The sequence below is a fragment of the Ictalurus punctatus genome, chromosome 24 (genome assembly GCF_001660625.3).
Source record: "Ictalurus punctatus breed USDA103 chromosome 24, Coco_2.0, whole genome shotgun sequence".
NCBI lineage: Eukaryota > Metazoa > Chordata > Actinopteri > Siluriformes > Ictaluridae > Ictalurus > Ictalurus punctatus.
This window is the reverse complement of record NC_030439.2, coordinates 21251180-21269381: the sequence shown is the minus strand read 5'-3', so window position 1 is coordinate 21269381 and position 18202 is coordinate 21251180. Positions and strand designations below refer to the sequence as shown.

The 18202-nt window shown below is 41.2% G+C and overlaps 1 protein-coding gene across 6 annotated transcripts in view; it reads left to right on the top strand.

The window, feature by feature from the left end:
* LOC108257310 (NACHT, LRR and PYD domains-containing protein 12) overlaps positions 1-18202 on the top strand; it is a 95228-nt gene that overhangs the window by 9149 nt on the left and 67877 nt on the right. For 5 of the 6 annotated variants that reach the window (XM_053675272.1, XM_053675273.1, XM_053675274.1 and 2 more), the window contains 4 exons: positions 3700-3873; positions 4588-4761; positions 5772-5945; positions 7474-7647. In XM_053675272.1, the coding sequence (XP_053531247.1) occupies positions 3700-3873; positions 4588-4761; positions 5772-5945; positions 7474-7647 (696 nt within the window). Of the gene's footprint in view, positions 1-3699; positions 3874-4587; positions 4762-5771; positions 5946-7473; positions 7648-14376; positions 14484-18202 lie in introns of those variants that run through there. The other variant, XM_053675276.1, reaches the window with a different exon arrangement.

Here is an 18202-nt window from a genome sequence, read left to right as displayed (position 1 = left end):
GACACATTCTCTAATAGTGAGACTGAAGCAGAGGTTTTAGGTTCAGCATCAAATATCCTGAGGAGGCATACAGTGGTGCTTGAAAGTTTGTGAACCCTTTAGAATTTTCTATAAATATGATCTAAAACAGCATCTGATTTTCATGCAAGTCCTAAAACTAGATAAAGAGAAACCAATTAAACAAATGAGACAATACTATATTTGTTAATTTATTTATTGAGGAAAATGATCCAATATTACATATCTGTGAGAGGTAAAAGTATGTGCACCTCTAGGATTAGCAGTTAATGTGAAGGTGAAATTAGAGTCAGTGGGATGACGATCAGGAGTGAGTGACGTCCTGTTTTATTTAAAGAACAGGGATCTATCAGAGTCTGATCTTCACAACACGTTTGTTGAAGTGTATCATGGTACGAACAAAAGATATGCTGAGGACCTCAGGAAAAAAAGTTGTTGAAGCTCATCAGGCTGGAGAAGGGCACAAAACCATCTCTGAAGAGTTTGGACTCCACCAATCCACAGTCAGATTGTGTACAAATGGAGGAAATTTAAGACCATTGTTACCCTCCCGAGGAGTGGAGACCAACAAAGATCACTCCAAGAGCAAGACGTGTAATAGTCCACGATGTCACAGAGGAATCCAGGGGAACTTCTAACCAACTAAATTGACCTCTCACATTGGCTAATGTTCATGAGTCCACCATCAGGAGAACACTGAACAACAACGGTGTGCGTGGCAGGACTGCAAGGAGAAAGCCACTTCTCTCCAAAAAGAACATTGCTGCCCTGGCAGTGGCGAATTTTTATTTACAAAGTCCGTAAGAGTGTGTGTGCAAAAGTGTGACCCTGAGATGAAGTGCTCAATCGTCTGTGGGGCTGCCGGGTCGTACTGGGGTTTCCCTGAGTTCCGGGGATCCCTTCTTTCCCTCAGGCAACGCCGCTGGTGTAGTCGGGGGGCGGAGTTTTTGATCGTGTTGGTCTCGTCTGAAAAAAACACAACACAGATTAGTGCAAGTGCCCGGAGAGCCTTCTCTCCATTAGCGAGCGAAGGATCACCCTTTTATACTCTCCCATCAGCTTCTGGATGGTGGAAATTTGCCGCGCTGCTTATCATCCACCAGCCGTGTGTGTGTCGGCGGCCCCGCCCCACAGCCACGTGCTCTCCAGCTGTCCAAAACATTGGTGGTGCTGAAGCGATGCTGTCTCTTCAGCACCACAGTGGCAGTCGCGGGAGGAGCGATCTTTGCTTCTTGTGTGCCGGCCGCCGGCCTGTCACCACAGTACCCGCCCTCAGCTCGGAGCCTACTGTCGTTGTGGGTCGGGCCCATAGTGCATCACGTTGTGAGAGGCTATCTGCATTCCCATGTTGGGTCCCCGCCCGGTGCTGGACCTGGAAAGAGAAATCCTGCAATGAGAGGAACCATTGGGAATGAGTTACCCTGGCATTAGTGTCCTTGGCCATCCACTGCAGTGGGGCGTGGTCTGTCACCAGGACGAAGTGTCGACCGGCCAGGTAGTATCACAGCTCCTCAATGGCCCACTTTATTGCCAGGACCTCTCTTTCCACGGCAGCATATCTCCTCTCAGCTGGGGACAACTTTCTGCTGATGTAGAGGACCGGGTGTTCCTCTGTGCCCAGCCTGGTCTCTGATACATTTGTGTGCATGGTGAATGGAAGGGCGAAGTCCGGGTTACGCAGCACTGGGGTGCTGGTGAGAGCCTCTTTCAGGGCTTAGAACGCCCGTTCCACCTCTGCAGACCATTTCACCGGGTTCGGCTGGCCCTTCTTTGTGAGATCTGAGAGAGGGGAGGCTACAGAGGAGAAGTTGGGCATGAACCTGCGGTAGTACCCTCCCAATCCCAAGAAGGCACGTACCTGATTTTTCGGCGTAGGCTGGGGATAGTCTTTCACTGCCTCAATTTTCTTCATCTGTGGCTTCAGTAAGCAATGGCCAATATGGTACTCTAGGTACTGTGCCTCGGTCAGCCCCAGGTGGCACTTTATGGGGTTGGCTGTCAGCCTTACCTACCAGAGCCCCTTCTGGACCTCCCCCAGGTGGAACAGGTGATCTGACCAAGTGGAGGAGTGGATGACCACGTTGTCCAGATAGGAGGCTGCGAATGCACAATGGGGTCGCAGGACAATGTCCATCAGCCACTGGAACGGGCGCTCTGTGCAGCCTGAAGGGGAGAACCCGGTACTGCCAGTGGCCGTTTGCCATACTGAAGGCCATCTTTGGTCTCGCCTCAGAGGCCAGTGCCACTTGCCAGTAGCCTTTACTTAGGTCCGGTGTGGATATGAACCGGGCCCTCCTCAATCGCTCCACTAGGTTGTCCACTCAGGGGACGGGATAGCTGTCAAACTCCGAGACCTGGTTCAGCTTCCGGAAGTCTTTTCAGAGGCATATACTTCCGTTGGGCTTCGTCATGACTAAGATGGGGCTGGACCAGGGGCTGTTGGACTCCTCTATGATGTTGTCCTGGAGCATTCGGCTGACCTCCTTCTCGATAGCCTTGCGGCGGGCTTCCAGGACACAATACTGCTGCTGCCATACCACCACTCCTGGGCGGGTCTTGATCTCATGGTGGACCCGGAGAGGTAGAGAAAACATCAGTGAATTGAAATGCGAAATTTCCGGAGAGGTAGAGAAAACATCAGTGAATTGACCCACCAACTCTGATAGCTCCTATCTTTGTTTGGGGGTGAGCTCTTCACCCAGCTGGACCAAGGAACCCTCATTTTGACTCATGTCCAGGGCTGCGAACACACACTACTGGCACCGGCTTTACCCATTTTTTTTTTTAGCAGGTTCGTGTGGTACGTTTGTATCTCTGCTCGGTTACTGGGCTGCTCCAGGCAATAGTTCATGGCACCCTTCCACTCGAGGATTGTGTATGGACCCTGCCACCAGGCTAGAAACTTGCAGGAGCTGTTCGGCACTAGTAGGAGTACCCGATCGCCAGGCTGGAACTCCTGGGGAAGCGCTGGGCGATTGTACCCTCGTTTCTGCATCTCCTGGGCGGCTCTCATATGTTCCTGGACAATCGGGGCCGCTCGGCCAATCCTCCCCTGCATCTCCTGCACGTAATCCAAAACATTGGTGGTGCTGAAGCAGAGCTGTGTCTTCAGCACCACAGTGGCAGTCGCGGGCGGAGCGGTCTTTGCTTCTTGTGTGCCGGCCACCGACCTGTAGACACAGTTTACTTCTGCATTAAGAAACTATCAGTATATTTATGAAAGGATTCTCTATCTCCCTGCATGATTAAGGTCACACTGGAGAATACCTGCACTCAGTTTCCACATATCTTTAACTGCTGGACCTGAGCACAGATACCCTCAAACTGTTGAGCAAATGCTACGGCAAAAGTCAGTTAGATAGGTGGAGGTGTAATATTGAAAACCCCCACACAGTTAGGAGGGGTCAATGTTTGGATGATTATGATTATCGCATCAATTGTGGATAGAATATGTGCACATCACTGAACCCAACTTGTTGCTGAATAAGCACAAATCCCCACAGCCACACTGAAAAATCTAGTGGATAGCTTTCCCAGAAGAGTGGATGTTGTTATAGCAGAAAAGGGGGAACAACTCCATATTAATACTCATGGTTTCGGAATAGGATGTTCAACATGCTGATGAATGTGATTGATTGATTGAATTGAGAGAGTGAAGAGTGTGTTATTGTCTCGCTACAGGTTGTGTAGTTGTGATATCTCAGATGAAGGCTGTGCTGCTCTGACTTCAGCTCTGAGATCAAACCCCTCACACCTGAGAGAACTGGATCTGTCTGAGAATAAACTCCGAGACTCAGGAGTGAAGCGTCTCTCTGCTGGACTGGAGAATCCTCACTGTAAACTGGAGATACTGCGGTAAGATCATCTCTCTGAGATACTATATTTCTTATCTTAGCAATATTTCTGAGATGAAAGAAATCTGTCCTAGTAATATTTACATGAGCTTCAAATGAAAGACTGGGGTCAATAATCACTCCAAGGTCTTTTACTGCTGCACATGATGGAACAGAAAGTTCATCCAGAGTTACTGTGAGATCAGAAAGATTACTTCTAGCTGCACGTGGTCCTAGTACAAGTTCTTCTTTCAGAATTAAGTCAAAGGAAGTTAATAAGCATCCAGTGTCTTTATTAAGCTGGGGACTCTCGTCTGGCTTTCCTCTTCATCAGCATAAAAGCAGAAGCTAGTCCATGTTGATGAATAATTTTATCCAGAGGTAGCATATAGAATATAGAGTAAAGAGCAGTGGGCATTAAACAGAACCTTGTGGAATATCAAACATTAGATTAGCATGCATAGAGATGTCCCTGTTTACACTGCCCTCCATTAATAATGGCACTCTTGGTAAATATGAGCAAAGAAGCTCATATATTTAACCTTTTGGTCTTATGTTTAAGAGATTAGCAAAAGTACTCTGCTCTCATGGATATCAAACAATTGCAAACACAGGTTTATATAAAAAAATCTGTGTTAAATGTAGGTGCGCAAGTACATTTGGAAAAAGTTCCTGCCGAACTGACCTGTGTGTCTTGAACTGAGAGAGTGAAGAGTGTGTCATTGTCTCTCTGCAGGTTGAATTATTGTGATATCTCAGATGAAGGCTGTGCTGCTCTGACTTCAGCGCTGAGATCAAACCCCTCACACCTGAGAGAACTGAATCTGTCTAGGAATAAATTCAGAGACTCAGGAGTGAAGCATCTCTCTGCTGTACTGGAGAATCCTCACTGTAAACTGGAGACACTGAGGTAAGATCATCTCTCTGAGAGTCACATGACCTGCTCCTCAGTAAGACACGTTCTCTAATAGTGAGACTGAAGCAGAGGTTTTAGGTTCAGCATCAAATCCTGGGAAGTTGAATAATTTCATTTTAGTGCAAAATGTATTGTTATCCACACACACACACACACACACACACACACACACACACACACACACACACAAAAGTGTAGGGAACCTAGCCAGCGGTGGGCAGAGCACAGACACACAGGAGGCCATTTAAGTGTCAGTTGTGGAGAGTTTTTTACAGTCCTTGAGGGTGTGGGTGCAAAGGTGATGCCGTGGGGTGAAGTGCTCAGGCGCTGGGGTCATCTGCGGGACTGCCAGGGCCGTGCTGGGGGTTTCCCGAGCGGCTGGGATCCCGTTCTGCAGCCAGGCAAGGCCGCGGGTGCATCCAGGGGGTGGAGTCTTCTGTTGCGTCGGAATCCTCTGCAAGAAGGACACAGCAAATTAGCATGCATACCTTGGAAGCCCTCTCTCCCTTTGCTAGTAGAGGATCGGCCTTTTACACTCTCCCATCAGCTGCTGGATGGTGGAGAGTGGCCGCGCTGATCATCAACCATCAGCGTGTGTGTGTTGGCAGCCCCGCCCCGCAGCCACGCGCTCTCATGCCTGCAAATCGCATCTTCCTTCAAACAACTAGAAGCTGAATGAGGTTATTTGTGGGTGCCTTATATAGTCTTCATGATGTGTTTCTACTTCGTCACCTGGCTGAGGCAGGCCAATCTGATTGGCATAATTTCACACAATAAGACACCGTTTCCATCAAGGGGCGTTCCCAAAGCGTCAAGCGTCACGCAACGTATCGTTCCCTTCTCAGGGAACAGGGTTACATATGTCTCTTATATACATCATGACTAAGTTGCTGTATTTCATGTGATTACAGACTGCAGTGACTCTTTGGTGAAAAAGTTCCTGCTGAACTGATCTGTGTGTCCTGAACTGAGAGAGTGAAGAGTGTGTCATTGTCTCTCTGCAGGTTGTGTTATTGTGATATCTCCGGTGAAGGCTGTGCTGCTCTGACTTCAGCTCTGAGATCAAATCCCTCACACCTGAGAGAACTGGATCTGTCTTGGAATGAACTTGGAGACTCAGGAGTGAAGCGTCTCTCTGCTGTACTGGAGAATCCTCACTGTAAACTGGAGACACTGAGGTAAGATCATCTCTCTGAGAGTATCATTTCATGTCTGTGCACACTGAGTAATTTTACTGAGAGCGAGAGAGCGAGATCTCCAAAATAGGGATGCAACAGTTTTCACTAACAGCGCTTTTTATTTATTGCAGTAAGTTTTAGGGATGCCTCGGTACTTATACTACCTCTTCTGTGTCTGTGCCATTTGTGCTAAAACTGTAGTAATCAAGGGAATAGTGAATGTAAAAGTTTACTTGGCTTGGCTCAGAGGGGATAAGGCTGTTGGCAAGTCTTGAACTAAACTTTTTCTATTAATAATAAATATTAAACTGTCTATATCTCTCAAAATAATAAATAAAACTATTATAACTGAATGCTGACTAGACCATCTGACAAGAATACAAGGGGTATTTGCTCTCTCCTTCTGATCTAATCATCCAAGGCAGGCCATTAGATGGCTTGCTGGACTCTAGGTAGCGTGATAGTCTATGTTTTTGTGATCAGTCAGGATAATGATGGGAAAACTCACACTTCCTCACCCAACATCAGTGCCGGGCCTCACTAATGCCCTTGTGGCTGAATGGACAAATCACTTCAGCCACGGTCCAAAATTTAGTGTAAAGCCTTCCCCGAAGAGTGAAGGATATTTTAACAACAAAGTGGGACTAAATCTGGAATGGGATGTTCAAAAAGTACATGGGTGTGATAGTCAGGTGTCCACATACTTTTGAGTATATATAGTGTACGATGCGGTAAAGCAACAAATCCAAATGATTGACTTGAATGGTTCCTTGGACCAGTTGGGTAGCCCTTGTGTTGGGATTTTTTTTTTTCATTGCCCCACTTAGAACTTGAGTCCCTTCCTGGAATTAGTTTCCATTGTATTTTTTTTGACTAAAAAAAGTCAGTCACTTGGCCTGAATCCAATTTAGTATGCATATGACTTGTTTAAGACAAAACTGAAAGCAAAAAAAAAAAACAAAACAAGTGGGACCTTAAGACATCTGCACTCAGTGTCTGGCAGAGCATCACCATGGGAGAAACCCAGTGTCTGGAGATGTCTATGGGTTCCAGACTTAAGACATTAATTGAGTGCAAAGGATTTGCAGCCAAGTGTTAAAAATAACAATTTAATTTATGATTGTGTTTGTCCAATTTCTTTTGGCCCTAAAAAAAGGGGCACAATTATGTATAAAAATTCCTACACCATTTACCTGATTTGGATGTAAATATCCTCAAATTAAATCTGAAATTATGCATTTTGAGCTCATATTCATGAATTTCACCTTCAGGATACTGTGGTTAACAGCTAAAATAACGTTAACTTTGTCAATGTCCAAACTATTATGCACTTGGCTGTAAACATGTAGGCATAGCTAAACAAACAAAACTAATAGAAAGCCTGGCACATGATGGATATCAAACAACCAATTTGACACAATTTCCCCTTTTTTTACTTTAATAAAATATTGAAATGCATTTTAAACAAATGTACATTTTGTGCTGTAGGCACAGAGAGAGTGAAGAGTGTGTCGTTGTCTCTCTGCAGGTTGTGTAGCTGTGATTTCTCAGTTGAAGGCTGTGCTGCTCTGACTTCAGCTCTGAGATCAAACCCCTCACACCTGAGAGAACTGGATCTGTCCTGGAATAAATTCAGAGACTCAGGAGTGGAGTGTCTCTCTGCTGTACTGGAGAATCCTCACTGTAAACTGGAGACACTGAGGTAAGATCTTCTCTCTGAGAGTCACATGACCTGCCGTGCAATAACGTCTTCATGTCAGATTAAATGATGAAGATAGCTACTATGATCTTCCGTACTGGGTGCACAGCAGTTTGTAATCATATGCCGTCCTCCTGGTGGTAGATTTTAGATGATTGTGTATCAGCGCTAACTCTGAGATTTTAAGGGAAAATTTCTGAAATTTTGTCAGGCAATGATTTTGGTCACAGCTGCACTAAACTGGTCACCGGTGAGCACGTCACATTACACGTTCTAAGACAACCGATCTCCACTCACGATCAAAGACGATCCTTTACGATGTGAGATTGTGCCTGCGACAACAGAATTGGGCCAAATATCGTACAGTGTAAGCAGAGGTTCTAGGTTCAGAATCAAGTGGAAAATCATTTCATTTCACTGCAAACTGCCTAATGATTTTACCACTCACTCACTCACTCACTCACTCACTCACTCACTCACTCACTCACTCACTCACTCACTCACTCACTCACTCACTCACTCACTCACTCACTCACTCACTCACTCACTCACTCACTCACTCACTCACTCACTCACTCACTCACTCTCAGTTTAACCTTAATGTAGCATTTTTACAATATGTTTTGTGATGTACACCAGTCAAAACAAACCTGATGTCAATAGGGCAGTGGTAGCTCAGTGGGTAAGACATTGGACTACTGTTCAGATGGTCATAAGTTCAAATACTAGCACTGTAAGGCTACTGCCGCTGGGCCCCTGAGCGAGGCCCTTAACCTTCAACTGCTCAGTTGTATAAATGGGATAAATGTAAGCCGCTCTGGATAAAGGCGTCTGCCAAATGCCATAAATATAAATGTGCAAGTACAGTTTTATTAGAGCGACAGCATCCAAACATCCCAGTTTATCATACCACTCTGCCCATGAACCCTCTAGATACTGTATATGCCTTTACCTAATAAAAAAACTGACTAAAAGCTTGACTCAACAAATTTTTCAGTCTGGACTTAAACCTTGAGACTGCGTCTGAGTCCCGAACACTAATTGGAAGACTGTTCCATACCTGTGGGGCTTTCTAAGAGAAAGCTCTTCCCCCTGCTGTAGCCTTCACTATTCCAGGTACCAACAAATAGCCTGCATCTTTTGATGGAAGTAGGCATGGAGGATCATAAAAGACCAAAGGTTCGCTTAGATACTGTGGTGTGAGACCATTCAGTGTTTTATAGGTCAATCGTAGTATTTTATAATCAATGTGAGATTTCACTGGGAGCCAATGCAGTGTGGATAAGATCGGGGTGATGTGTCGTATCTTCTGGTTCTAGTGAGGACTCTAGCAGCTGCATTCTGGACTAACTGGAGTTTGTTTATGCTCCTACTGGAACATCCAGACAGTAAGGCATTACAGTAATCTAGTCTAGAGGTGACGAATGCATGAACTAGTATTTCTGCATCATGGAGTGACAATATATTTCTTATCTTAGAAATATTTCTGAGATGAAAGAAGACTATCCTAGTAATATTATCTACATGAGCATCAGATGATGGACTGGAGTCAATAATCACTCCAAGGTCTTTAACTGCTGCACATGATGACACAGAAAGACCATCCAGAGTTACTGTGAGATCAGAAAGAATACTTCTAGCTACACGTGGATCTAGTACAAGTTCTTCTATCTTATCAGAATTAAGTAAAAGTAAGTTAATAATCATCCAATGTCTAATGTCCTTTACACAATCCTCAACTTTATTAAGCTGCTGTCTGTCCTCTGGCTTCGCTGAAACATACAGCTGTGTATCATCAGCATAACAGTGGAAGATCATTCCATGTTTACGAATAATTTGACCTAGGGGTAGCATATATAAAGTAAAAAGCAGTGGGCCTAAAACAGAACCTTGTGGAACACCAAATTTAACCTCGGTATGTGTGGAGAAATCACCATTTACATCTACGAACTGATAACGATCGGTCAGATAAGACCTGAGCCAGGAGAGGACTGTTCCCTTAATGCCAACATTTTCTAGTCTATCAAGGAGAATAGTGTGATCTATAGTATCAAAAGCTGCACTAAGGTCAAGTAACACAAGCAGCGAGACACAACCCTGATCAGAGGTCAGTAGAAGGTCATTTACTACTTTAACCAACGCTGTCTCTGTGCTATGATGAGGTCTAAATCCTGACTGATACATGGTGATTCAAGGCTGTAGGGAATGTGTCTATAAAGTTCCTGATTCTCTGTGTCCTGAACTGAGGAAGTGAAGAGTGTGCCATTGTCTCTCTGCAGGTTGTGGTACTGTGATTTCTCAGATGAAGGCTGTGCTGCTCTGACTTCAGCTCTGAGATCAAACCCCTCACACCTGAGAGAACTGGACCTGTATTTTAATAATGTAGGAGACTCGGGAAAGAAGCTTCTCTTCGGTCTTAAAGATGATAAACGTTACATCCTCCAGGACTTGAGGTTCGTTATAAACATTTCAGATGCACCTGGAAATGCAGAAATATACAATTAGACATATTGGCATTGTTTAATGTTTTATTTAGTGACGTAAAAGTAAGTAAGTAACCTGGTCCTAATCCCATGAAGAGCTACTTATTGTAAAACGGGTGTGGATTTAATGAGTCCTTGAGTATTTCTTTTTTTCTACTTGATTGAACTTTGTATTTAGAATTACACTGATGTTTAATGTTAATGCTCAACCTGTCAGCTTCATTATAAAACATTTGTTTTCTTTTATTTTAGGGTGTAAAGACGTTTCATCGGATGCTAACGCCATGAAGACTTCATTTATTATTAGTGTTGCATTCACAGAGGCATTTTTTTCCACATGGGGAAATTGAGAACATTACGGTGTTTTTGTAGAGACGTGTACCTTTTGCTTGCTTGGTGTGATCTTCATGTGTGTTTAAGGGAACGGTGTTAATTAATAATAATAATAATAATAATAATAATAATAATAATAATAATTTTAAAAAACTGCTATAGAGCTACTCTATTGATGTCCTATGTGAAGCCAAACTCTGTGTAGACTTGCTTGTAGTTGTATTAAAATAAAAAATAAGTTGAAAAAATATATTATATATAAAAATGTTACATAAATGTCTCCTTACATGTCAACAAGTAAACGCATGCTTTAAATCTGTTCATGTGGAGGGTTCACGGTACAAGTCCCTGTGTCTAAATAGTTTCAATATGTGATCAATTAAATGACTGTTCTTTCATTATCAAATGTCTTGTAGCTGGAGGGTGACCGGGGTAGTCGGTTGTGAGGGGCGGGGGTATTGTGGGCGTTGGGACGGCGGAGCTACCTCCCTGAAATAAGTTTTTGCAGGGTGTGATGCCTGTAAACCGAACAGATGGACTTTCAAGGAGACATGTGACTTACAGTTCTCCGTGTGGACTGAGAGTCAAGATTTCCCCTTCGTTTTAATCAGATCTAGACATTTGGAGGCCCTAGGCGAAATGATGTTGGACGCCTCTGCACCCCTCCTATGACATGTTTTTTTTTCCCATTACTTTAAAATGTTAACTTGATTAAACTTTTTTTTTTAAAGTCAGTTTATAATTATTTAATAAGAAATTACTCATAAAGCCACACTGACTAAAAATTTTAAGGCAGCCAGGATTTTTTTGTACAGGCAGCCAGCAGTAATGTGTTCAGTTTATTTACAGTAACACACCCGTCCACTATTTGGAATAATGAACCGTTTTGCTGACTCTATACAATAAAATGGGGAAAAAATGCAAGACAACATTACATTTCCAACAAATAATTACAGATCAGCACTTCAGTAAATGAACATCAGTGCCTTTATCGTTTTCTCCTAGCTGGGTAGGGACAGGATTTCCCCCCTACTGAACCAGTATAGATTTAGATACAGATATATTCTGTGTTGCACTGTAATACCTTAAATATGCACTATATACACAAATCAACTGCTAGTGGACATGAAAGAGACAAACTATTAAGCAGAAAGAATAATTAATTTCTTCATAATATTGCATGCTTATTTTCAATAAATATGACAAGAGTACTTATGATTTGAAAACTAAAATGAAGTATTATGTTAAAGAAGTAATGTAAACATCTGTGGAATATAGAAAATATACAGAGAGTTAAGGTACTTTTTTATGCTCTAGTGTGTTTGTTCTTTGACTTTGAATACAAACTTCTTTACTTTTACTTGAGTGTTTTGCTGGTCAGCTCCCGACGTCATTGTACACGCGAACTCAGTGTCTGACAATCTCGACGCGTCGAGGACCCTCACGCTCTGAAATCCTGAAATGACTCTGATCGACAGAACAAGACCCAGTTTATTTTTAAAATACATTACAATCACTCCAAAATATATGATGTGTGTGTGTGTGTGTGTGTGTGTAACAGTCCTTGGTCAAGCATGCTTCAATGCAGGTCAAGAGGTGTCATTTCCATTAAATGCCCCTTGACCCTCACTAAGGCCATCTCCTGGTCCAAGGTCACAGTCTACCTTCACCAGAGTTTACTGACTGTTGCTTTACGCTAACCCATGTAGTGAGTTTCAGTCATCCTCTCTCAACAGAATACAATATTACGTCTCAGTCTTATCCTTTAAATATATACAATATCAGTACAGTGAGTAGTGACCCTCAATAGAGAGAATGATCAGAATGTGAGTGATTCTTATCCTCAATAAAGAACAGTATCGCACTTTGATGTTCGTACTCAGCGATGAAAAAGCTAATGGAGAAGTCCACTAGTTCATAAAGTGATCAGATGTAGATCCACAGTTCCATAAGCTTCCATAATATAATCCTGTTCTGCAGTGGGGAGAGTGGGACCAAACAGAGGAGAAGAAAGAAGAGAGAACAGTAACTGAGTTGGAGGTGGAGGAGTAGAAGAAAAGATTTCTGCTGAGGTGATAAACACACAGAAAAAATCCTTTAGTTAAATAAATATAGATATGAGGGAAAAGATCCTGTATAATTGTATCGTATAATTCTTTTCTTTATAAATGGACCGATGTTAGTTCCTGTATGCTATTCTATCCTGATGTTTTAGTTTCTGTTTAGGTTACAGAAATGTGTTTATACAATCTTATTTTTATTTATTTCATGCCCACTTATACTTTTATTTTTCCCCGCTTGTAAACATTAAAAGTTCAAAAGAAACACAAAAAGAATTCCTTGCATTTCTATGTGTGTGTGTGTGGAATTTATATGTAATATTTCATTTTGAGAATGTTCATGAAGCCATTTTACTCTTAACAACAACAGATTCACAAACTGGGAGTGTATAGTTTAGGGAAATGTGTAAGCGCATATTATAAGCAGTGGCACTGTTTTGGAGAATTGTCTATTAGCATAAAATAAGAGAACTGGACAGGAACACACTTTGTTTATGATTGTTTAGGTGTGTTATTGCACACTGGTGCATGATGAAAGCGAACTGGTCTTTTATTGGTGAAAAACTCTAAATACATTTTTGTGAAAATCAAACAAGTACAAACCTCATACACACCTTTTACAAAACATGTCACATGTTGTTTCACCTCTAAGAACAAATTTCATGATAAAATCTAAACCCATGTTTCGGGAAGGCGTCATGGTGGTTTAGTGTTTATTACACTTGCCTCCCAGCTCCAGGGTTGGGGGTTCGACTCCTACCTCTGCCCTGTGTGCGTTTGTATGCTCCTCCAGTTTCCTCCCAGTTCAAAGACATGCATTATAGAAATGCTGATTGACATGTCCAAATTGTTTGTAGTGTCTGAATGTGTGTGTGGTTCTGCCCTGTGATGGGTTGGGACCCTGTCCAGGGTGTGCCCTGAGTTCCCTGGGATAGCCACCAGACTCCCCCCACGACCCTGTGTAGGATAAGGGGTACAGATCAGAAGGTCTTGAGTTCAAACCCCAGAACTACCAAGTGAAAGAGCCCTGACCTCATCACGATAAACTTTTTTTTTGATCATAGAATTTTTATTGAAAATTGACATTTTATATAACACCCCACCCAACAACCCCAACAAACTACCACAGCCAAAACCAAAAGAAAGGGGGAAACAAAAAACAATAAACAAACAACCAGAGAAAAAACAAACAAATACAACAACAACAACAAGGGGGGGGGGGGGGGGGGGGGGTAAGATGATCAGGAATTACAGTCTACCTCTCCTCAATCCACCACCAGGGTGCGTACATCATTGAAGTAGGTAATAAATTGTGCCCATTTTCCCAAAAATGATCCACCCCTGCCTCTGATGTTATACTTGATCACGATAAACATTATTAATGCTATTTGATTTAGAGAAGAATGTACATGATCGTATAAACAGTGGTGTCTGTGGTCCTGTACTGGAGATCGAGTTTCTGAACAATGATGAGATCTATACTGGATAACTGAGCAGAAGATTTTGAGGGATCTGGTTTTACCAGGTGATCCATGTACTAGCAAATGTTCCTATCATGATTATTGTACTCACACACTGAGATTTGTGTGCAGTGTTTTGTAACGTGAATAAACTTGAACTGTAGATTAGTGTGTGTAATGTGTGTTTATTGCAGTAGAACTGATTCTGGGAGATTAATTACAGATGAGAATATTTACCAGCCTGCAGGTCCACTGTGCACCTGTTAAAAGACAGATAATAATTTAGCATCTATTAATCATCAGTGTAATTTGTGTTTGTATTTAGTAACGTGTAACACGGAAATGAATGCAGAGGTTAAAACACTGCTTGTGTCAGTAAAGTTCATGTGAGACTGACTAAACCTGTTCTACTTCTATCAAAGTGAAAGAATTTCTCCAGTTTGGACAAACAGGCGGATCTAGAAACAGTGAAATAACAACGTAACAAGGATTGTTGACTAAAGGTAAAAGATTTCTCTATTTTAATTTCAGGTATGGAAATGTATGATATATTTTAGACACCATGTGTAAAAACAACAGTAGGAAAACTGCACCGTGTGAACTGAGTGTCTTTAGTATTCTGTGGTAAAGTGTGTCTTATTCTGGATATTCACTGATTATTCCCGTTTCTCTCTCTGATTTCCACAAACTAAATCTACAAAATACATCAGACATAACAGAACCTTTATCACTGAGAGAAAACTGACGACAGGCACACATTTTAAAGTGTTTTACTGTAGTGCGACATTTCAGTGGAGTTGTGATGTTATGTGTGTAACCTGGGTTGCCAGAGTCACGTTTTTTATGACAAATGTTAATCATTTTGTGTGAAAAAGCAGGTCCATTGTTTTTGGGGCTTGGAGTGTTTTGGGGTACTATAGTATAAATAGACCGCAAGTTCAGTCAATCTGTTTATGATGTACAGAATCATTTCTGTTTTGAAAAGATTGGAAAAGGGAAAAGAGATCATGGAGTGAAGAAAATCATGAATACATGGGCTGAACAGAGAACTAGTTTCCCTGAAATTGAGAAAAATATAAAGAAATATGTGTATTTTTCAAATCCTGCGCTTTTGGGGTGGTTTCAGGTATGTTTGTGTGGTTTTTGAGATGTCCTAGTTGGGCTGCACATTTTGCTAAAACCTGGCAATCCTGGTCTAAAATAAAACGTCCCTCAGTGTTTGATTTAATGTTTGATTTAAACACACTACTGTGTAGTTTTCCAAATCAATTGCATTAGCTTGTATTCGGTGGAAACATTTCAGCAACAATCTTGTTTTTAGGTGTGACATAATATAAAGATTTGGCAACCTCTGCATGCAGATAAAATCAGAACCACAAAAATGTAGAGGTTTGAATACAAGCATAACTATGGTTTAATTCACAGGTTCCTCCCCCTGGTCCTGGAGAACCCCCTGTCCTGCACATTTTAGTGTTTCTACTTCAACTAATCAGCTAATTAACAGAATTGTGTGTTAGAGCAGGAAAACACTAAAATGTGCAGGACAGGGGGTTCTCCAGGACCAGGGGTGGGAACCTGTGAGTTTAGTCATTAATAATTAATGCTACTACTAATTGCTATTTTTAAGTAATCAAGCACCAAAATGTTTATATTGGACGTTTCCAGTCCTTCTTAGACACCACTCAAATCCCAACATGTCATCAGTAGATGGCGACATTGACTGATTAGTATAACAGGTCATATAGGGCTATGTGTCCTTAAATAGTATTTGAGTAAAAATGAGATGTAGTGATCAAATTCTTAGAAAGATTTCAGATATGAATTAAAACAGGAATTAAAGACTATTCTTCTTCCTGATCCCTGTAAAACTGTCTCTATGGTTTTATACAGTCTGTTAACTCTGACAGTATCATGGCACCAATTATAACACCTCAAGAGAAACATAAATCGATAACATAACACATTAGTAGAGATGCACTGATACTAAATTTCTCAGCCGATACGATAACCGATACTGATATTTCTGCTTTTTATGACTTCTTATAAATTAATAATAATCAATTCCACAATTCTTAAAGAAATGCAAATAAAACTTTATTCTCTCCATTTCAACAAGTTTTTTCACAGTAACTGGTCTCATAAACAGAACATACATTACTCACATTAACATTAACACATTAACTAATTTCTGAAGATTAAAGTAAAATTTCTTAACTTATTGAATGTTATTAATTCATATTAACATAATTAATTGACTAAATTTTAAAATACCTCCTGTTAGTCTCACATTCACTCACCACAAACAAAAGCATTTCTACTTCATCACTGACATCAAACTGGTCATATACAGCAAAATCTCCAGTGTTGATTTAACACCCAGAGTGTTGAGTTTACACTCTACAGTGTTTATATAAATCCATTGGACTCAAATGAACACTCTGGGTGTTAATTCAACACTAAGTATTTTACTGTGTATACAGGCCTAAAATAAACTTTTTTATTATTATATTAACTCATATTAACATTAACTGCATATGAAATATACTACTCTACAAATATTTTTCTGTGCAATATATACCTTTTTTTTTTGTCACTCATTTAAATCTACGTTGTACTGGCCCTTTAATTCAGCGCGAGCAGAGCTGAATTAAAAATGTTTCCTGTTTCACCTAAAATGTTATCAGTGCAGATTTTAGAGATTACAAACTCAATTTAGTCTTCATTCCACACAAGACGACATCTTTACAGACAGCACGAATTACATGTGCTCTCCCCGCCCTCTTTTGATTGACAGTATATAATCGGCCCTGATCATCGGATGTTTTTAAATTATCGGCCTATAGCCAAGACCGGGAAAAATAGCCTTTATCGATACATATGTGCATCTCTACATATTAGTACTTTGAGATATATATACATACGTACACACATACATACACACATACATACATACATACACACGCGCACACACACACACACACACACACACCACTTCTGCGTTAAGCTTGTGCGTCACGCGCTCACTGATTCTCCTGTCGGTTAAACTCCAAAATCTGCGCAAGCACTCTACTGCAGTAACGGAAACAGACCAACTGTAATTTACCTCAGAGACTGAAATTTATCTCAGAGACTGAAATTTATCTCAGAGACTGTAATTTATCTCAGAGACTGTAATTTACCTCAGAGACTGAAATTTATCTCAGAGACTGTAATTTACCTCAGAGACTGAAATTTACCTCAGAGACTGTAATTTATCTCAGAGACTGAAATTTATCTCAGAGACTGTAATTTACCTCAGAGACTGAAATTTACCTCAGAGACTGAAATTTATCTCAGAGACTGAAATTTATCTCAGAGACTGTAATTTACCTCAGAGACTGAAATTTACCTCAGAGACTGTAATTTACCTCAGAGACTGAAATTTACCTCAGAGACTGAAATTTACCCCAGAGACTGAAATTTATCTCAGAAACTGAAATTTACCTCAGAGATTGAAATTTATCTCAGAGACTGGAATTTACCTCAGAGACTGGAATTTACCTCAGAGACTGTAATTTACCTCAGTGACTGAAATTTACCTCAGAGATTGAAATTTATCTCAGAGACTGTAATTTACCTCAGAGACTGTAATTTACCTCAGAGACTGAAATTTACCTCAGTGACTGAAATTTACCTCAGAGACTGTAATTATCTCAGAGACTGTAATTTACCTCAGAGACTGAAATTTACCTCAGAGACTGAAATTTACCTCGGACTGCACATCGAGAGTCAACAACTCCTGAGGTAAGTTAACGTTTTATATAACGCTTTATATGTTTGAGGTCTTGTGTTTAGATTTATGTTGAGTAATACATTTGAGAAATATATTTTATGTGAGCCAGGCCAAGGAAACACTCTGCAGAGACATGAACAATGGTTTAACCCCAGAGGTTTATTTTTCTTCAGAATGTCTCCGTACATTTAATCAGGTATTTAACTGAGAGGTTGTATATGGCAAGATAAGATGAAAACTAACTGCAGGTTGAAGCTAAATTTTGTAGCACACATGTGGAGAAAACTCTGAGAGAGATGTGTAGGCCAGGGCAGAGCCACTTCAGCGGGTTGAGTCTCCAAATGACTTTCCCAAATATCACAAGAGGGATTTAATCCATGCAAGAGGGTGAATGAGTTCCAAAAAGATCTTCTATTTCTACTGTATATTCGTTTATTTATTTATTTGCCA